This window comes from Aplidium turbinatum, chromosome 15, assembly GCF_918807975.1.
Source record: "Aplidium turbinatum chromosome 15, kaAplTurb1.1, whole genome shotgun sequence".
Lineage (NCBI taxonomy): Eukaryota > Metazoa > Chordata > Ascidiacea > Aplousobranchia > Polyclinidae > Aplidium > Aplidium turbinatum.
This window is the reverse complement of record NC_137486.1, coordinates 1,803,919-1,826,632: the sequence shown is the minus strand read 5'-3', so window position 1 is coordinate 1,826,632 and position 22,714 is coordinate 1,803,919. Positions and strand designations below refer to the sequence as shown.

Genomic DNA, 22,714 nt, shown 5'->3' with positions numbered 1-22,714 from the left:
GCCTGATTAACTTTCGATGTATTTTGATATTCAGGTGACGGATACGTGTGTGTTGGATACGACCCATGCCAAGATCTACACTTCTCGGCACAGTGTCACGAGCTCGCTCGCTGCGTGTACGGAGGTCCTAACATCACAAAGTGTGAGTGTCCTCCAGGTTACCATGGAGATGGAAAGAAAACCTGCGAGTATAACTTTGGAGCATCCAGACCGGCAAAGTGCTCCCTCAATAATGGAGAATGTTCGATGAACGCCGCGTGCGTTGATGTTCGAGACGCCATCCCACCGAGGGTCAACTGCACGTGCAAGCCTGAATACGTCGGTGAGAAATTAGGATGATTTTTGTTTTGTCCACCTGAAGCGGATTTAGAGCTGTGTGTCAAAAAATTGTTTCCAACACGTACGTCGTGTATATGTCAACTTAACAAACTTTTTTTTGTCGATTAATTTAACAGATAAATAGTTAAACTATGGAAATTTTTTTTGGAATAAAGCGACATGGGTTCTAATGATACGAATACAAACTACATGTGAGTTTATGTTGAAAAAAAAAAATACAAAAAAATTGTCTGTTCCGGCAATTCAATTGCCTTTTCTTGAATTGTAATTGTTGCCGTTTTTACGTTGTTCTACTTTTACATCGCTTCTGCCGCATCGCAAAATTGTCTAAAGAAAAGCCACGTTCTTTATGCTAGACTTCAATATTTTAATATTTCATTTCATTAATACCAGATGCCTGGACGGCCAGCACTAGACGTGTGCGATATTAGTTTGTGAGAATACGTAACTGTACCAACTGACCACCCGTAGTATCCTACTAAATTTAGATTTCTATCCCAGTTGTTAAACTCAATATCAATAGTCAAGAAATAAAGAATTGCCAGATCCGTATGTATAGCAGTCGAGTAAGTGGTACGGATAGTAGATAGGCATCACGCCTCCTACTCTATAAACAACAGTGTCAGATATCGCATAAAGAATGAATCCATAAGCACATCCTCACCCAGGATAGACTGATCTGTTACCAGTTATGTTATCAAGAAAATGCTTAGCGAATGAATGGTACTCCGTTCAAGTTGTGAATGGTCTGGTATACCAGGAAATGGAATCGTGTTATCTTTCTTAGGGGACTGGTCGTCCTTTGTGTGATCAGATTTGTGTGTTATGCAAACATTTGTTTCACAGGCGACGGGTACGTTTGCAATGGAAACTTATACCAAGTGTTCAAAGAAGGCTTGTACAACATTGGGAGGTTTTATCAAAAAGTAAAAAAAAAGTTTATTTCATATCCACTATCATAAACGTACATAATTAGAAGCACACTTGATCGTGTTTTATTGATGCATGTTCACCTTTTTTTTATGATGTTTGATTATGATAGAAACGTTGGCTATATGAGAGATGTTGTGACATTTGGATGATCCGATCCGTTGAAACTTTTTGAATCGAATGTCTAAGATTTGATAGGCGAGTCAAATGAGTATACTGTGGGCAAAGACTGTTTATCTAGCTATGTAAACACTACTATAATTTATCATGCACCATACTGACTATATTTACAAAACGAGTTTTTATATTAAAAGAAAGACCAACTCTTTTTGATCTGATTATACCTGCCTTGCTGCAGATCAGGGCTGCCAGACACCGCCAAATTACCTCAAACTTACTTCGTAAATTTCCCGATTGCAATTACATTTCACCAGAACATTTTCATCGTAAAATGTGTAAAATTGTCTAAAAAAAAGTAATCACGTTTTCAAGTCCACGTTTGGAAGGTCTCCACGCTAGGCCTCCGCTCTTTCTTTGTGGAATCTCATAATTTCAGCAATCGCAATTTTTTGTTTCCTACAAATTTCAAATTTATTCAAATTGAGAATAAATTGCCCATCTAGCAATATTGTGACAGCTTTATTCAATTTAAACATATCGCATGAGCTTAAAAATTGACGAAATAAAAATTTGCAAGGTTGAACCAAATGAACCAAAGGATGAATCAAAGGGTAAACTAAATGAACCCAACAACGATGACAGATCTTTGTAGCAGAGATGAACATGGACTTGGATTTAGATTTAAATCCTATCGGATTTGATGTTAGCAACCGGTTTGGATTGAATTTGGATTTAACTATTTAAAAAGCGGAGTTGGATTTGGACTTGGGGTTGAGATATCCAATATCTGGTTCCAAGAACCTGGTTCAATATCCAATTGAACCAGGTTCTTTTTCATTTTGATCTGTAAATATCCTCAAAAATACAACTATTCAATAAATCTTTTTTAAGCATTATGACTGTATAGCCGAGTGGTGAGAGCCATAGTCCGACACCGCTCAAGGGCATGTGACTGTGTTTTTGGCAAAACACTTAAAGGCATGCAGTCGATTGCGGAATGGCGTCCCTTCGACTATAGCCCTTGATTTCTCGCACGTGTGAACAGTACGCTGTATTGAGAGAAACGCCTAAGGCACTTCTTATAGGGCTATGGTCTGCTGAACTGAAGCACTATGGTAACAACCCTGAGATCCAGGACAGAACTTCTGACCTGGGTGAACCTGTTTTTGAAATTCATGAAAGTTCCATCCTGTGCCATTGAGACATCAAACATCCCGGAGACGATCTTCGGTTTATTATATGAACAGGACAAATTGTAAATGTTTGTTTGTATCAGTGGTATCTAAATTTTTTCGTTTTCTTGCATAGAAAGTTTTTTCATCAAAAATATATTCAAAGTTCTTGTAGATTTTCGTGCAATCAAATATTTTGACTACATGCGCGGTTGACTTCAAGATGGGGATTACCCTATAGTGCTGAGGTTGACCACATGGTTTGTTGCGGGAAAGACGCACTAGTGAACATTTTGAAATGTATGTATTTTGCAATAGAACACCGCGTAATGAATGACGCACAGTTAAAATAAAGCTTCAGACTTTAATATTGATGTATTTTGCGTCACTCAACGTCTACTCAAGTTGCGCATTGTTTTTCGTAAGCGTTTGTTTTTCCCGTTACTGCATCAAGTTATGAAATAGATTGACGTCATGCTGACGTCATCAAAATATTTGGTTATTGTTATAATGAAAATAATTAGCAAGAAGCGCGATTCATTCAAGCTAAAAAAGCGGAAAATTCTGAAATGGTGACCATGCCAAAATCTTAATCCCGTCCATGTCAAATAAGTTCAAGTCACTTAATCTCAGGTGATCCCCATTGAACACCAAATCAGCCAACCTCAGCAACTCAGCAACCAACTCAATCAATCTGCAACCAACTCAAACAACAAGACATCTACATTATCGTGCAACTTGTTTCAGCTTTTTAGATCTCGTGGGGGTGACGTAATTATCGTACCCGAGAACAGACGAGCCAAAATCTTTTTAGTGCAATTCAATCGCTTTTATAACTGCCTTTTCATTTGAATGGATTAAACGAGGTTTACCTGAGACCTGAATTTTGCCTTGTCAGGTTGTTGTTGTAAATTTTATATTTTACGTCGCCGACCAGGTGTTCTTTACTATAACTTGTATAACTTACGCATTTTGTCAACGTGCTACATGCTGGCGTCATGTGAACTCCTCATCACATTCGATGTAAAGGGAATATCGGAAGTATAAGTTCGATTATCTTTCTTGCTACGTTTTTCCAAGCAATTATTCCAACTTAATTTTCTGCACTTCTGATGACAAATAAGAGGCTTAAGAGTTACAAGCGCATGAGCATGTGATGCATGCAGGGTCTTCGGAGGAACATCAACTACATGATTAAGTTGCGACAGTCAAAGCAGATGACGCTTTTTGTACCGCGGAATGAAGCTCTGATTAAGCGAAGGGTGACCTATCGGACTTTGATACGTCACATTGCGTCAGGTGGGTGATACCATACGTCACATTGCGTCAGGTGGGTGATATGATATGGGGGAAAAGTCACAAGAATTCTATAGAAAAATCATTATAAGTCTATCGTGCTACTAGAGGTCACCAAGGTTCGAAACAGTTTTTACAAACTAGCATTTGAGGCCAGAAGTAGATTCACATAATTTTTGTTTTGTAGAACTATTATCATATTCAACAGATGAAATTATTATCTATTGTCCTTTTAAATTACTTTTGCATAACTAGCTTTAATATCTTGAGCTGGACGTATGAAACTGCCATATAATGCAACTGCTGCCAGTATCTTCCGTTAGAAATCCCATTTCTTCCGGGTTTACTTGTTCCATTGTTTGATCTTCAAATCACAGCCCTATCTTTCTGCAGTGCCGGCTTTGTAAAGAGTAGAAAGCAACGCGAATCTTTGATGTATACAGCGCTATATAAAAACACATATTATTATTTTACAACATTGTTGAAGAAGTCATCTCCTCACATGACTGATTGACTGAATCTTTATCCTCGGACTGGGAAACTTTAAACCTGGCAGTTTCGCATACTTGTAGAGGCTTTGAATCACTGACGCAGGCCCGGTCACCGAGATTGACAGAGTGAAGTTTCCGATTGTTAAAGTCTTGTTGCCGGGGAATTATTCCATCCACTCGATGCCGCTGAATGGAGAGCTGTTCTTAGCCACTTGCGGACGGAATTGTTTACCGACAGCAATGTCGCTCAGACGGGATTAAATTTAACATTTTCCGGTGTTTCCCCTAAAGAACAAAACATAGTGTTTCCAAAAATAATTTAAACATTTGAATTTTCGAAAGACGTATATATCTGCCATCCGTCTTTTCGTCATGTAACAAAATGCGTAAATATACGTCTGCCGTCTTCCAACAACACTTTTTTTTGCGTGTAAGTACGTCATCCGAGCTGAAGTGGTTAAAATGCATTGCTCAAGCGCACACCCCGAGAGTCGAACCAGTGCGGCTTGATCTTGAAGCTTCTTCGTTCCAGAAGTCACGCGCTAACCAATTGAGCTATCGGGGCGGAATTGTCTAATGAAATTTGAAATTAAAATTAAAAAAATTAAAAATGAAATTTGTCTATGCAACCATATGCTTGTTGTTAAGCGGTTGACGACATTCATTCGCCTTGTTAGCTCAGTGGTTACGTGCCCGACTCAAGATCAACCAGCGCTGGTTCGACTCTCAGGGTGTGCGCTTGAGCAACGCATTTCAGGACTGCTCTCCATTCAGCGGCACCTAGTGGAGAGAAAATTCCCTCGTAGCAGCATTTCAACAATCGGAAACTTTACTCTGTCAATCTCGGTAACCGGCCTTGTGTCAAAAGTCTCTACAAGTATGCGAAACTACAAGGGATATCTAAAAAAGGTTATACGAAGACTCACAGCGATTGCTTATTCTCACGACACTATCAGGGCGGTAGTTGGTACTGTGTTGAATATGCGGTTCTTTTCAAAATTGCAGAAAGTTTTGTAATGCAGCTGGTACAGTCAGCTACAGAAGGCTTGCCGTCGATTGCGGAGTGACGCCCCTTCGACTATAGGCCTTGATTTCTCTCATGATTACAAACAGTACGTTGCTCTAGAGCAGCGGTTCCCAACCTGTGGGTCGCGACCCCAACTGGGGTCGCCTGACAATTTTCCTGGGGTCACCTGAGGCCTTCTGAAAAATTTAGAATTTCATTAGTTTAAAAATTTAGAAAGTTAACTCTTAACAGTGGGCAGCTCACCACAGAGTGCATCGCGATTTTACTAGAGTCTAGTAAAAATCGCGATTTTACCATGGAACACCCTGGGCAAAAATAATGCATTTTTTAAGCAAAAGTTGGACTTGAGGTCGCGATTTTTGTTGATTTTGTAAGAAAAAAGTTAAATTTTCAAACATTGAGCAGCTAGGACGCAAGTTGAGAGCTAGGCTATTATTTCTGCATCAGTTGATAGCTAAGGCAAGCCAGTACTGTAGGCTCAGTAGCGTAGCAGCCACTTGGCGGTTCTGGCTCTGCGCCAGGGGCGGTAGGCTGCAAGGGGGCGGTAAAATGAGGCTGTACAGTGTACACAGCACGAGAAATAAAGTAATGCAAAAATAAATATAAAGTAAAACAAGAAAATGATTTACAAAGAGACAGCTAGCACACCTTAAAAAATTTAAGGATAGAACAACAGTTAAAAAGCTCGAGTTGCTTCTTGCGAGATGTTGGATAGCTGTAGCCAGTGCTTCCACTTTCAAATTTTCAATTTCCCTAAATTTAGTGTACAGTTTGCTTAAATTTCCCTAAATCAAACCTTGAAAGTCCCTAAAAATTTCCCTAAAATAAAAGAACAAATATGTGTTGAAACTTGAAAAAAGCATAAAAAAACCAGGTTTCTATATGTAGCGACAGATAAAAAAAACAACGAATGATAGATAGCCTACACATGAGAATTTAATAAGCACACAAAAAATGGCAAAAAATGAAACAAAAAAAAATCTCGCTCAATCAACAGAAATTTTTAAAATTATCCAATTGTTTCGGGATCTGCTACTGCCACAATTATGCATTTACAATATACACAATTAGGCTACAAACCAGCCAAAATTTTGTTCTGAGTTCTCTTGCTTCTTCATACTGTGTGAGCCATTTAATATCAATTCATTGATATTACAGAGAGAAAACTTTAATTTGTCTGTTGCGAGAGTAGTACGGTACAATTATATACAATATGAATAAGATAGCACCATAGCAATCTAAATACCACAACAGACAGGAAGCAACAAAAGAAATCAGTCATCGAGTCAGCTTCCCTGTTTTTAATGTGACAAATGTCAAGCATCGGCAAATTACCGTACGTTTTGTTATTTTGCTATAGTTTCCCTTTTGTTACTTTGCTGCCAGCAATGTAACTACATGTTTGTGCCAGCAATGAAAAATAAAATTGAAAAGAAATTAAAAATATAACAAGTTTTCTAAACTTTATTACCAGCCAAATTCTAATTTATAAAAAAAAATTGATAAATTCTATACCGTAGCGAATCAGTGCAAGGCCATTTAAATTTTCAACTTTGTTGACTCTTGGCCTGAAAATTTCCTGCGAAATTCCAGTGTTTCAAAATAAAATTAAAAAACCTAAATTTAAAGCTTTTTTTTTAAATTACTAGCCAAATTCTAATTTATAAAAAAAAATTGATTTCGTTTTGTAAAATTTAAATTTCCCTAAATATTTCCCTAAAACAAGCAATTCCCTAAAAATTTCCATACAGCCAAAAATTTACTCCAAATTTCCCTAATTTAGGGAAATTTCCCTAAAAGTGGAAACACTGGCTGTAGCCTGTACTGTACTCCGTTTGTTGTTCAATTCTTAGTAACATTTATTACGTAATAAATCTGTTGTTATAATCACGAATCATTTTCTCTATCTCAGCAGCAGTGCTTCCACTTTGAAGGATTTTATCCCGAAATCGGGATTTTTCAACGCTTCGAAGGATAAAAAAGGGAAATGAAGATAGGAAGGATTTTTTAAGGATTTTTAACAATTTTACAAGGAAATTTTGTCTTAAAAAGGGAATTGTTGTGTTTAACAATTTTAAAGAAAAACTTTTTAATATTCCCCTTCAAAAATTCTAACAACGACTAGAATAATGATGATCAGCTGGTTTCCGTCGTCCCTCGACATCCATAACCCCTCTTACTCTCTTTCCCATCCTCACCTTTCTGTCGCTTGATTTCTTTTCTCACCATTTTGGGAATTGGATGTGAGTGCAAACTGCAGTGAGTGAGTTAGTTCTCAGTTCGTTTAGTTAAAATTAGGTAATCCGTTGATTTACAGTTGAAGTTGAGTAGCAATGACAAAGTTCACTGAGGTTCGACGTACAGTTAGGTATGATAAGCTTAGGCTAGTGATATCTTTCCGGTTTATAAAAGTTAGTTTATGCCTATGCTAACTGATTATGGTGTCATAATAATAGAGGCTAGGCTATGTTGTGTGTATACAACATGTATAATATAGTGTACACAGTCAGACTGAGTTAGTATCATGAATAGGACTAGTATCCTTGAGTTTTTCGTCAGTCTCAGATGATTGTGAAGACGTTACTGACAAGTAGAAAAAAGAGATAGCCTAGCCAATAGTGTTAAGTTAGCGGCTTAGCGCATCAAGAAAACCAAACACAAAAATAAATTTGTTAATGGATGGATAATTCGTTGAAACTGGACGTTTACCACCTGTACATTTTTGCTGTTAGGGATAGGTTAGTAGTCCGGGTAGGAATGATGAGAGTAGTAATTGGTAAATGATGTCCAGGACCAGGTGGTAAATGTCCCAGAACCGACTAACTGACAAGCAGTTTTTTAGCTGGACAGTGAACAAAGGAAGTAAACCATGTCATTGTAAAGTATGGGCTGCTTTTGTGCAGCCTACTGTTCTAATAAAACAACGTTGCTTCTACATACCGGTGCTACTGAATAAAATCGAGATTACAATGGCTTTAACTGAGATTATAATAACTTTAAAGTTGTATTGGCACCTTTTTTAACCTAAATAATGTCAAAAATAACCTCTTCTATGAAGAAAATTTTGAAAGATTTCCGACTGAGAAAAAAGAGATTTTTCAGGACAAAAAAGGAAATTGAAGAGGATTTATCAATTGTCAGAAGTGGAAGCACTGCTCAGCAGTAGTTTCTGTAGTCAGACCTCGTGTGCAGTAAGGCTGAGATACTGGTGTATTTTATTGTTTTAGCGTAGTTAGATGGGGAAGGCAGACATAGTGTTGAGAGTTCAACTAATTTTATCCTTGGGGTCACCGCAACTTGGAAAATGTTATAAAAGGGTCACGGCACCAAAAAGGTTGGGAACCGCTGCTCTAGAGAGAAACGCTTACGACCCTTCTTAGGGTTATGGCCTGCTGAACTGAACTATTTCACAATTGTAAATACAAATGACCTGTTCTTTGTATTTACAATTGTGAAGTAAACAACAATCATGCTGCGAAAAGTGAAACTCGATCTATTGTCAACTGAACCATGTTGTTTTGTTTCATTATTGAAACAGCGAATTGTTTGGTAGTCCACCCTGATAGATCAATTGGTTAGCGCGTGACATCTGAAACGAAGAAGCTTCAAGATCAAGCGGCGCTGGTTCGACTCTCGGGGTGTGCGCTTGAGCAACGCACGTTAAGGACTGCTCTCCATCCAGAGACACCTAATGGATGGAATAATTCCTCGGCAACAACACTTCACTCTGTTAATCTCGGTGACCAGGCCGAGATTGACAGAGTGAAGTCAGCGTCAGTGGTTTAAAGCCTCTACAAGTATGCGAAACTGGATTAAGCTCTCAAGGAAGCTTTCCCTGTCCGAGGATAAAGATTCAATCAATCAAAAATTGAACTGGCTTTTGTTTGATGGCTAGAAATGCCCGCTTGTAGCTGCATGATATTATTCTAACTGAAAGGAAATCTGAAATATCATTTAGCGAGAAGCTTGAGGCTTGCTGATAAACAAAAGTTAAATCACAGCCAGTTTCCACTCGTTACAAATATTGTCATATTTGTTGTTGGAAAAAGAATCAGCAAATAAAAATTCCGCAATATTGCCTATTACATCTTTGTTGGCTTTCATCGTTTCAATACAAACATCCAGCGATAATATTGTAGGTGTTGTTTACACATCTTCCGATCTCCGGAACTCTTCGTTGGTTTTGCTGGACTCTCGGACGGCCATGCCCATCAGAACAACCTCGGACGGGAAGATGTTCATCAACGACGCTCAGATTGTGACGTCAGACATACCAGCCACCAACGGGATCATACATATCATCGATGACGTCATTTCAAGGAAAATAGTCGATGTAACAGTCTCCACTAAACCCGGTAAGAAGAGTCGTGTGTTTGTTGCATGATGCAATGGTGATGTAACACTTGCAGGAGTGAGATGAGGTCTGACAAGGTTTTCAATTGACAGTTTGTCAAATTTGCAAATCCTTCACACAAACAAGACCAGTAGTGCAGTGGTTGTAACGCTGTCACCAAGATTAATTGAAATCATTAACCTAAGCAACTCAAACAATAAACCAGTGATGGTGACATGTTGCAATACAAGAATAAACAACAAACCAGTGACGCAAACTTAATCCAGTTCCTTTTCAGCGTTTCACGAAACGTAATAGACCTATTTGCGCTTCCTCCCGAACTCAAATGCGAACCAAACGATTTCCCACCGATTCTAACTTAATCTTCACCAAATCGTGAACTTTCCGGACCTGCCATTTAAAATTGTACAAAATTTGCAAACCGCGATAGAGTGGCAATATTCGTTTTCATTTCAAATGCTCTTGTGGCGATTTTAATTATCTTATTTTGTAAGACTTGGGTCTTGTTCAAGTATTTTTTTGGTGAGCATCTCCAGTTGGTAATTTCATATTGTAGGTGAAAGTGTACAATACTATAATAAACATTTATGAGAACTTTTCTAGGAATAAATTGTTTAAGTTTACTCAGTACAGTTGAGAAGGAGCGATCTTCCTGGCGTCAGCACTACTTGTCTAATCTGTAATCACTACTATACATAGCGAGTATTGTGTTTCGCTAACTATACGGTGTAGCCTCCACACTTGCCATCAAGACATTCCAAAAACATGTGTTTCTCGGCAGTCGAGTGTAGTGATAGAAACGTTTTTCGGGTATGAGGCTCAGTACGCCTGAAGAAGAGGTTAGGTACCATACTTGAATAGTATCAACTTTCATGCAGGGCTTTCAAGAAATAAGTTATTAAAATCCTTTTTTGATTGTAAAAGATTTTTTTTGGAAATGATAGGCTAACTTAAACTTTAAACCAAAACTTCTATCCAATTCCAATGTTAAGTTGATAAAATGATTACATACATAGCGACCACAGTTGTATCAATTATATAGTTTCAGCAGTGGATTTAAACACTAACAATTAGGCTACAATTACTTTATCAAATTTTTAATTGCATTACAATTGCATATTGTTCTGAAATTTTCAAATTACAGTTACCCTCAAATGTAATTAATTACATGTTTCAATTACTTCAAAACTTACCAAATATTGTAATTTGGACCAATTTTTTTGAAACTACAATTATATTAGGCAACAACAAAAAGTCTCAATTGCAATATTACAACTACAATCAGGGCCTGCGCGTCTATGGGCCGAACTAGGCAGTCGCCTAGGGCGCAGCTTTCAAAGGAGCGCAGAACTTTTTTTTCTTGCAATTTTTCTTTTACATTTTTAAAGTAATTTTTCTTTGAATAATCATGTCTTCGTGTTTCGAATATTGTCGTACGAACAGTAGGCCTACACTCAGAGATGGGCGTGATCTTGATCTTGAAGATCACTTTTTTTTTGGTGATCTTGATCTTGATCTAAGATCACTTTTTTTTGAGTGATCTTGATCTTGAAGAACAATAAGATCAAGATCACTTTAAAATTGAAGTTTACTTACTAGATAGAGTCATTTTTTTAGAACTCGTACTGTACAAAGTAGTTAGTGGCAACTACTAACATTAAGTCACTGTTATATGATATGTGTCCAACAAAAGACGATTTAAAGTCTCCATCTAATCTGGTAAGTGTTGCCATTTCAAAATTGAAAAAGTTTTCTGTGTTGGTCATAATAAAGAAGTCAACTTCCGTGTACTTTATGTTGACGTATAATAAAAAATGATTTAATTTTGTTCACAATTTTCATGTGTGAATTTTAAAGAAATGTTTTCTTTCTTTGACCTAATTTTAGATGTTTCAAAAGTCTAGAATGGCGGTGTTAAAAAATCTGGACTCTAGCCGACTTTGGTCATGTAAAGTGGTTTATTCCAGCAAATCAACCAGACCAAGACTTGTTTACGGTCTGAGTATGGAGCGGTTTGTCTGACCGCAAACCTCTGAACTTTTTGATAGCAGACAACAGTATCAAGGTTGCCAGATGGGTAAATGGTGCAATAAACATTGACATAATACAGTAAAAGTTAAAACTACTTAGTAACACGAATAAAAACTCCCACATGAACCAAACTAAAATTTGGTAAAAAATGATGCAGTTCAAAGTTTATTTTTATTTATTTATTATAAATAAAAAGTATAAAACTAATTGCAAATTTTGCGACTTTTTCAGAACCACTATAATTAACCTCGGCCTTGGGTGTGACGTTGCGATTCTAGGCAAACTACGTCAACAATTGATAGGCCGAATAGCAACAGTCACTAACTTATTACAATTCTTAGGCCAGCGATCGAGTAGTTAAAAGTAAAAGTTAGCAATACCAACTATATACCTTTACCCAGGTTGCTTATAGTAATTATTTTTTGCAACATCATTGATCAAAAACTTCATTATTTTTCAAGTACACAAAAAGTGATCTTGAAAGTGATCTTGATCTTCAAGATCACGATCTTGATCTTCAAGATCACGATCTTGATCTTCAAGATCACATAGTTTGGTGATCTTGATCTTCAAGATCACCTATTCTTGGTGATCTTGATCTTCAAGATCACCAATACTGGTGATCTTGCCCATCTCTGCCTACACTTTACGAGATAATAAATGAGAAAGTCGCTCTGAAGCAACCGCAAGTTTGATAGGCTCATCAAGAGCTTGAGATTGTTGCAATTTTAGCAAAACGTTGCTACGTAGTCTACAATCAAGCAAGCACATTGACGTCAATGCGTTGGGCTGTGAACTAACAGCAATAACTACAAAATTTCCGAAACCTTTGACACTTGAAGATGTGCCATCGTTTTTGGTGCATCAGAAAATACAGTAGCCTACATTACAGTATACCAAAGTCTTCATAGATTTGCATATACCACTGACGCTTCCAATATCCGTAGCAGGTGCTGAACGAAGCCTTTTAAATCTGAAACTCATCAAAACGACTGTACAGTGTACAACTCTACAATGGTTAAGGATAGGCTTGCCTACTCAGCAAATTATTTCGTTTATTGATTTACAGAAACCGAAAAAATTCATAACTGTCATTGTTCACTTCATACAGTGAAATGTTAAGCCACTTGGGGAGCAGAAATTGAACTTTGCTTTAGGTGCAAAACGCCTAGCGCCTCCCTGACAATTAATTTAAATGAAAATGTTTAACTACATTAGAATTATTTACTCTTTGCTAAAATCATGGATGTAACTTTTTCCTACTTTGAAAGAGTTTGCGACCCTTCCCTAACGATTTCTTGTCCTACTTTTAAGCGCCATCAGTAAACATAAAAGGGACCCACTAGTGGATTTCGGGAGGGCAACATAGCGCTCACACGCCCTGCTTCTGATTGATTTTGAAAGCGTAGAAAATGTACAGTCTACTTAGTTGTTTTTGTGGATGCAACAATAAAAATACGAAAAATGACGTTGAAACTTGCATTGATACATCGGAAGAAGTCACCCCGCCATAGAGTCTGCAAGATGCAATTGCAACAAATTGTTATTGCACTTTGGAATGCCTGGGTAGCACTAATACGGCATCTATCCTAGGGGAACTTCATTAGGCTATAAAATAAAGCAGTGAATAAGTTAATTAATAACTAAACGTTTTGCCATTGTTTATGAATCAATATAAAATTGAATCTTGGATTCGTTCAGGTGAGCGAGTCACGCGTGTGAGCGAGGCTACGTACAGCTCAGCAAGGAAGTTGGTGACAGACAGCACAAACACAACAGCGCCGATGGTGGGTACTAGTCCCACTGAGACTGACGTCACTGCAAAGTTCAGTGCTTCAACTTCAACAATGAAAAACATTCTTCAAAATCAAACGTCATCAAGCGGCGCTAAGGTCGGGATCGCGGTCAGTGTGGTTGGACTCATGTTGGTGGTTGTTGGGGCCTTCTACTGTTGGAAGCGTCAACGTGGAATGTTCGTTTTTAGACAGTTATCTGTGAGTTGATTTCATTTGTGTTTTTCCATAAGATGCCTTCACGTTTCCATATTCTACTTGGCCTATTGCTTTTTCTTTCATAACAACTAATCAATAGAAAAAATTGTTGCAACTCTTTCATAAACTAAGAATTACCAGTGCTGTACGCGCATATAAAAAATATTGACGCCATCAGCGCAAATGCAAACGTTCGAAAAATCATACGCCGCATGCGTCAACGCAACTTGTAAAAAAAGTTGGCGGTGTCAGCGTCAGCGCATACACTAGCGTAAACTCATTTTGTTTGCTAGGTGCCAAACATTCACACGGTATAAACCACTCGAAACAAACAAGTTTTATTTTGAATTTCCACGAAGAAACACAAGCATCTGAAAGTGTTCATCTGACATTTTGCTGCGTTTTGGTTTCAATATGTCTTTGCCCATTGAAAACATTCTTTCAACCGCAGCACTGGAAGGTATTGGCGTGTTGTAGCGAAAAAAAGTATTTTGGAAATCTTTCGTTGGAAAAGCGCCCACGGTTACTGGTCCTTTGTGTGGCCTCTCTTCCAAGTACGCTTTTACAACCTCGCTTACGCTGTCTTCGCCAGTGTCCTCATAAAGAGCATGGAGTAGCCCACGGGGTTCGTTGTCGCTGGCTTCCTTCGTCTGGTTGCAGTGGCTCTCAGCCTCAAAGTTTTTTAACAACTTTGATATGTGGCGAGTGCCTATCAAGAAAATTCTAGTATTATACTAACTGTCGCTCCTAGTAATATACTAACTGTCGCTCCCTAAAAATCCATTATAAAAAAACACTATTTTTAAAATGATTCCGTTTGAATATGACTGATGTTGCTTTTAATGCCATAATTCTCTCAGTAAGCTCTATGTTTTTTTCTGATAAGATTTTTAAAAAGTGGGTTAATGGAAGACAAAACTGCCAGACACAAGCAAGTTTAGATTCTGAACTGCACAACTCTTTGTTATTAGCATTCAGGGATAGTTAGCATTAGCCTACTAGTGTTATTAGCAGTAGGCTACTCAAAAGCCTCTCACAATTGGCCCCTGGATGCATGTTTTGCTAAATTGCTCATCAAGTTACAAAACATATATAATTACATACTTACGCAACAGAATGTATAAATTTTCAAGTAAAAATTACCTTAGCTTGATAGCCTACTGCAGGGTTTCCCAAACTGTGGTCCGCGGACCATTGGTGGTCCGCGACGACTGCACAGGTAGTCCGTGGCGATATGACAAGAAATTAAAAAGTCACACATATACGTGGTAGCCTACAGTACGTACCCTGTCAAGTATCCTGTTCTGTGTGACTACATTGCCAACAAACCGTTAATTAATACAGAGTCGATTTTCTCTGACGTTACACAACATTTGGAATTGCTTTCTGCATATTTCAAGAAGTAGGGGGAGAGTGGGGGAAGTTGGGCCGTTTTTCACATTTTTGAATGTAGATCACTCAACTCTAATTCGATTGTAGAACGCTATGCATTATTATGATCTTGATCTTTCGAGTAATTTTTTCTGAATTTTGAATTTATTCCAAGTCTTTCAGGCAAAAAGGTATTAAGGTTTAAAAAACAATAACTTTTCGGCCCAATGTACCCTTACCCCTGGGGTATATTGGGCCGTGCTTGGGGCACGTTGGGCCGGTGTGCAGAACAATAAAGAAATAACCATACTAAATCAGTGTTAACTGCAAATGATGAATTAATATCATAAATGGACACTTTCCCGAAAGGACACTTTCCTAACAGAACACTTGCCCGAAAATAAAGTCTATTTTATGCAATGTTCTTTCAGGGAAGTGCGATTGCTGGTAAGGGTCCTTTCGGGCAAGTATCATTTTGGACAAGTGTCCTTTTGGGCAAGTGTCCTTTCGGGTAAGCGTCTTTCGGATAATTGTGTACAGGTTCCCATAATTGCAACAAAACATTTTTAAACAAACAATGCAGAAATAGGTCAAAAATTAATGTTTTTCAAAGTGGCCCAACTTACCCCAACAGCAGCCATATTGTGTTGTACAACTTGCCAGACTGACCTGTGAAAGATTCGACAAAATTGAGTACCATAAACTGAAACTTAACCCCTGGCGATATAAATATATGAGCCACAAGTATAGCACTTTCAGTTACAGTTCTGCATGCTTACGTTTCAAGTAGATAATTTTTCAAAAAAACACTAAAAACTAAACTTTCTTACTTCACTCATAACCGGTGACTGCAATCATCTTCACCTCACCATTGTATGATCTGAGAACGAAACGGCATCACATGACGCCATCACGTGACATGCAGTGATTGTGTATCGCAAGATATATGGGTGGCCCAACGTGCCCCACCGGCCCCCCACTTCCCCCGCTCTCCCCTACTCTTTAAAAGAGACATATGAGAATTTTGACTGGATTTTAAACCTTTTTGTTGTTACAAAGACTGATCTGTCAGGACGCGAAGAAGAAGAATTAGCCGAATTATCATCTGATCGAACTTTAATACTTAGTTTCAATCAAACAGCTATTGCATCTTTCTGGTTGAGTGTTGTGGAGGAATACCCATTGCTATCGCAAAAGGCAACTAAAATTTTATTGCCACGACCTGCATGTGTGAGACAGCATTTTCAGCTCTTACCAACATGAAGACAAAATACCTGTCCAGGTCCACACTTTTCGTGGACCCTGTATAGTAGAGCCCTTTCCTAGTTCAAATGGGTCTTCTTATAATCTTAACCGTCATCGACAGATTTACTCCCTGGCCAGAAGCCATTCCCCTTGCAGATGTCAACGCGAAGAGCTGCGCAGACGCATTCATACTGCATTGGGTCTCTAGATTTGTAGCCCCTGCGTAATATCATCGGATCGTGGCAGGCAATTCACCTCTGTCCTATGGCACGAGATGGCCACATTCATTCACGAGATGGCCACAAATAACTCCGAGAATGGATGACTTATGCAATGAGAAGCATTGTATGATCTGATTGTATCCATCCTATTGATGTTGTCAGTTTTTCAAATAGACAAAATTCGGTTTTATTCATTTTTACCTCTGTGTTGGGGGTCCGCGAATAAACAGATTCACAAATAGTGGTCCGTGGCCCAAAAAAGTTTGGGAAACCCTGGCCTACTGTATGTGGGCCTACACATTAGTACGCTACATAGCCTACAACAAGAATAAGCGGCAAAGGCAAAGTAATGTACTATACATATAACATACAGAGTACAACATCATGCAGGCAATCACGGTCGGAGACCAAATATTTGAGTTTGTTTAGATACATAGGCTGCATTGCTCATTGCCTGAGAAGTTTCTGATTTGCCCCAAAATGCAAGACTTAACTAATATAAATTAAAGTGCTCACAATTGCTTACAAACGCCTTCAACACTGCTTGACTAAAAATAATTCACACTACGAAGCCAAGTCATTGTTTACATTTTACATGGAGCGACATTACCAACCTACCTACTTGCTTGCTTACATTACATTCCTGTTCTGACCGGTAATTTATTAATTTCTCAGTAGGCCTAAGTTGATTTAACTAATTCTTTCTTTTTTTCTGCAAGACTTCAGTCTCCACGTGGGACTTTAGCGTCAAAGGCAGTAGTGCGATATACAAACAAACTCCAGCTGACTGAACAATAGATGACGCTGTGACACAACACTAGAACAACGGGCAATTGCAAGACGTCAACATTTCGCAGTTTGACAAAAAAAAATTGCAAACAACAACTAAGACATTAAAAAGTATGCGTTGACGCTATGCGCTAAAAAACCGCGAAAACTTTACGGCGCATCCTCAAGCGCAAACTATCCAAAAAAATGTGGCCGCAAGCGTTAGCGCAAACAAAAAGTCTACGCCACAAGTATGCGGCGTAGAATTTGCGGCGCATACGTACATCTCTGGAATTAACTACCACAGACATACAAAACAAAGTAACTTTAATAGGTTTAACATATTTTATTTTTATCATACAAGAAAATATAACACAAATGTTCAAACGTTTTCGACACGTAGGCTAGGCTACGTTTTATTGCATTTCTTACAAATATTTTCAGATTCCTGATAAGGATTTAGGTTTAGCAGAAAACATTTGACTGTTAAAACTATTTGTAAAGATGTGAAATATATTCTTATAATTCTCAAGTAGTCCTTGAAGGCCAACTTCACTTCCTCGTAGTAAGGATAGGGAAACGCTGGGGCAAAGCCCTAGTAGGCCAACGGAGCTCTGGCACTAGCAATGGCCTGTGCTAGTCAAATCACGGTTCAACAATCAACATACCTCATGAATATTTAATTACAAAGATAAAGAATAACAAGAACAGCGTAAAAGGAACAATCCCCTTTGGAGGTTCCTCGTTCGGTAGGACTCCAGTTTGTGGGCAGGCTGGACCAGATCGTCACAATGCTATTGCCCCGCAAACAACAAAGCAACAAATCAAAAAGAAACTCAGAAAAAAAACTGGAAAAACAATATTAAAAATTGGAACATGGAACGTTAGAACACTTTACCAAAAAGGAAAAATTTATAATATCATACAAGAAAAGGAGAGATTGAAGATTGGCATTCTTGGTGTTCCTGAAATGCGTTGGAATACATGGTTACGTTGGTTACAATGTAATTTATTCAGGAAATCAAAAACACTCTAATGGAGTTGGAATAATACTACACCCCAAAGTTTGTGCTAATTTGTTTGGGTTCTGGGCAATTTCAGACCGTGTTCTTCTCATAAAACTAAAAAACTTACAACATGACATCAGTCTAATACAAGTATATGCGCCAACAAGTAGGCTACTGCTTGTGATGAAGAAATTAACACATTTTACGGCGACATTGAAAGAGATCTAAAAAACTGTAAACACAACGAAATACCAATTATAATGGGTGATTTCAATACTAAGGTCGGAAATATTGCTCATGAAAAAACAACTGAAAACAACAGTTAAGGATTCATGAATGAAAAAGGCACAACATTGATTGAATGGTGTCACAAACAAAACTTGTACATTGCCAACACCTGGTTTATGAAAAAACCTGAAAAACTTTGGACTTGGAAGAGTCCTGATAATCATACGAGAAATCAAATTGACTATATTCTGACATTTCAAAAATTCCGAAATACTATCACAGATGCTTCCACAATTCCTGCAGCCGACTGCGACAGCGATCACAACCTACTGGTTGCCAAGTTTAGACTCAAACTACAAAAAGTTAAGAAACTTAAAAAGAAACAAAAAATTGATTGGAACTACACTGAAGAGTTATATGGGGACCCAGAAAGAACAATAAAATCATTTAAATTCTCTGAGCCACTTTCAGGACCAACCATTTTGTAAAGTGAAATAACATTTGCTTTAAGCAAAACAAAAAAAAAACAAAGCATTAGGTCCAGAGGAAATAAGCACAGAAATGATAAAAGCACTAGATGACATTGGCATCGACGTACTCCACGCACTCTTCAACAAAATATATGACACTGGTGAAATTCCAACTGATATGACAAAATCTATTTTCATTCCAATTCCGAAGAAACCAGGCACAAGAGAATGCGAAGAACATCGCACAATTAGTGTGATGTCCCATATTATTAAACTACTGCTGAGAGTCATCATGAACAGAGTTAAAAACGAATTATACCCAGAAATAAACTAAAGCCAATATGGGTTTATGCCTGATAAAGGAACAAGGAATCTTTATTCGGAAAAACCTCACTCAGAGATCAATCGCAATGCAAAAAGACCTGTACTTGTGCTTTATCGACTATAAAAAAGCTGTTTATAGAGTTCAACATAATGAAATGTTATGCATGCTCGACAGAATTGGAATAGACGACAAACATCTAAGAATTATTCAAAATTGATTTTACGAACAATCAGCTGCTATCAGGATTAATGATGACTGCAGTGACTACATTTAGAAAGGAGAAAGACAAGGTTGTGTGCTATTCCACGACCTTTTCTCATTGTACAACGAAATAATTTTAAGACATATTGAAGATGAAAGAGGTATTGCAGGAAACAACATTAACCACATACGATATGCTGACGACATGGTTTTGATAACTGACTCGGACGTAAAACTGCAGAACATCTTAGATATTGTGTGTACGAAAAGCAAGGTATTTGGCATGGAATTAATAAAAAGAAAACAGAAACAATGGTCATAACAAAGAAAAAAGCAGCCGAAACTCCTATTTGTAATTTATCACTTAATGGAACAATTCTTAAACAGGTCCCAAAGTTCAAACACCTCGGTACTATGGTGAATTGGGATGCAAGAGACGAAACAGAGCTCAACATAAGAACAGCCCAAGCAAAAGCAAGCTTCCAACAAATGAAACCAATTCTTTGCAATAAAAATATCTCCTTTAAGACAAGGTCTAGAGTTTTAAATGCTATATTTATCCTGTTTTTCATTACAACTCTGAAACCTGGGATATCTCAACAAAAATGGCTGAAAAATTAATGCTTTTAAAATGTGGTGTGGTGAATGCAACGCATTTCATGGCTTGCAAAGAAGACAAATAAAGAAATTTTACACCAAGTGAACTAAACCAGATCTCTGTTAAAAAGTATGAAAACCAGACTTTATAAATTTCTCGGCCATGTTATAAGAAAGCAAAAACTGAAGCATCTTTTTTTAACTGATAAATTTTTTTGGAAAGCGTGCACCTGGCAGACAAAGACAAACTCATCTGAAACAATTTAACAACGAGACAGAAACAATTATCCATGCAACGTAGGAATAATTGGTGTAATTATCACTGGTCTACAAAAAAAGATTTTTTTTTTTGCTCCATGAACTTTGAAGACTGATTTAGAGTAATTTTGGGGTGCTGAATCCGAATCTGACCTCAGATTTATCCTATCACGTCAGGTTTGTGAAATATAATAACAACAAATTGTTACTTTCGTCAAAAGTGAAAGATTTGGCGTTGCGTTTACCACCAACATATGCAGTGCTGTAACGAAAGGTTAGTGTTAGACAGGCCAAAACAGCCTAAATATGGTTACTGAACAAGCATTGCCATAGGCCTGCTTAAATCTTTGTGGTTTCATGCAAAACATTGACGGGGGAGGGGGTCAGTTACATTTATAGCCTCCCTTTTAGCTTGTTATTACTGCCTTGTTAATAATTGTGCTTAGAAAACAAATTGGTATCAAATTTATAATTGGTAGGTGTATTTCAGCTGCTTATGCACCACATGGCCTGGATTTCTGGATCTTGCACAATGTGTATGTGCAATAAACGCAACGTCAAATCTTCCACTTTTGACAAAAGTAACAATATGCTGTTATCATATCTCACAAACCTGACGTGATAGCATAAATCTGAGGTCAGATTCGGATTCAGCACCCCAAAATTACTCTAAATCAGTTTTCAAAGTTTATAAAGCAAAAATCGTGTAGACCAGTGTTATTTATTTGAGACCGTCGATGCCTCGTTCAGGCAAGGCAATTGAAGAAGAAGAATGCTCAAACCTGTTGTGTTGTTGTGCCTTGCTTGTCTGTGGTACAAAAGCGAACTTTCCCCGAAACTATATTATGTACAGTAGTCGTAGATTCCTTTAGCTAAGGACTGAAAACTCCCATACTTGGGGCTTGTAACGAGTCTGAAGGAATAACTTGAGTCCTGGGCTAAAATGGCTTCTAAAAAAGCTAGAGACACAATCTTGGAATCCGAGAGCGAAGAAAAGGGCGAGATCGTTGTCATATCCAAATCTGCTTTCCATCTGGCCCTTTTCTTCCATATCGTTGCGCAAATGCACGCTACACAGTGCACAGTCTTATTCGACTGTGTTCTAGCATACTCCAGTAGCCTACACAAAATGCTTTTTCTACGCTATTGTATGGCATGTCTAGATCTAAAAAAACGCCTGAAAATTAAAAGATAAAATTTTATGTAGTAGTTTTACATACTGGTGAAATTTGAGATTGTATAAACGATTAGTTCAGTTAGAAGACTGTACAATGGTGTCAAATTTTTTGAAACACCATGTATGTTTGTGAGACATATTTCAACTGTGAATGGGTGTCAGTTAGGGGTGGTAAACGACCCAAAGAACCGCCTTCAATATTTCCTGGAGTACTAAAATCAGCTTTAAAGCAGATGACATCAGCCCGACGCCCAGCGTCATCGTCTACGGCAGAAGCAAGAGCTAAGAAGGTGAGGCAGCTGAAGAGGCCACAGACAAGATCAAAGATTTTGACCACTTTTGTGCTTAAATCAGCTCCTATGTTGCTGGCTGTGATGTAATAAAAGATCAGCAAAGCTTGCACCTATCAAAAAATGATCCTACTGGACAAACTGTCAAGCAGTTCCTTTACTTTCAACAAGTCAGCTCACCCTTTGAATTCCTATTCTTGAATAACGACTTTTTCCTCTGCAGACGAACAGTCTGCTCTCAAAATGGTCCCAGATTAGATCCATAATGGACCACAGGCAAACACTTATGAGCACACAAGCAATGAAACTCTTCAGCGTGTAATAAGCCAGCTCTGTGAGATAACTGAGGCATACGATCTTGCTCATTTCACCTTCCTTCTGTCGGAGCTGCGGCTTATGTTGCAGCATCCTACTGGTCGCCGATTTGATACCGACATTATTATTTTCGTAATTCAGCTTCATAATATATCACTCAATGCTTACAAAATAATTCGTCGATCAGGCTTAATCATTCTACCATCAACAAAACGGGTAAAACACATGCTTAGATGGCCTGATGTGCAAGACTCCAACCTCAAAATCTTATTCGACCAGCTTACGCCACAACAGCGATGGTTGTTGAAGTTGCTTGTCATTTCAGTGGTCCACACTATATTCTACGCGTTTTTCCTAGCAAAAAATTAACTGCCAATCAGCTGAAGGAACTGCTTATCGAAGCTGCCTTAGCTGTAGTTGGTGCTGGCGGTGCTATAATTTCTTTGATATGTGACAATTGCAGGTCCAACCGCAGTGTATATTCAAAACT

The 22,714-nt window shown here is 38.0% G+C and overlaps 1 protein-coding gene across 1 annotated transcript in view; it reads left to right on the top strand.

Moving 5' to 3' along the window:
* LOC145784670 (stabilin-2-like) overlaps positions 1–22,714 on the top strand; it is a 47,113-nt gene that overhangs the window by 20,670 nt on the left and 3,729 nt on the right. The window contains exons 9-13 of the mRNA XM_082596538.1: positions 35–322; positions 1,186–1,265; positions 3,728–3,860; positions 9,515–9,730; positions 13,462–13,754. Of these exons, the coding sequence (XP_082452664.1) occupies positions 35–322; positions 1,186–1,265; positions 3,728–3,860; positions 9,515–9,730; positions 13,462–13,754 (1,010 nt within the window). The remainder of the gene's footprint in view (positions 1–34; positions 323–1,185; positions 1,266–3,727; positions 3,861–9,514; positions 9,731–13,461; positions 13,755–22,714) is intronic.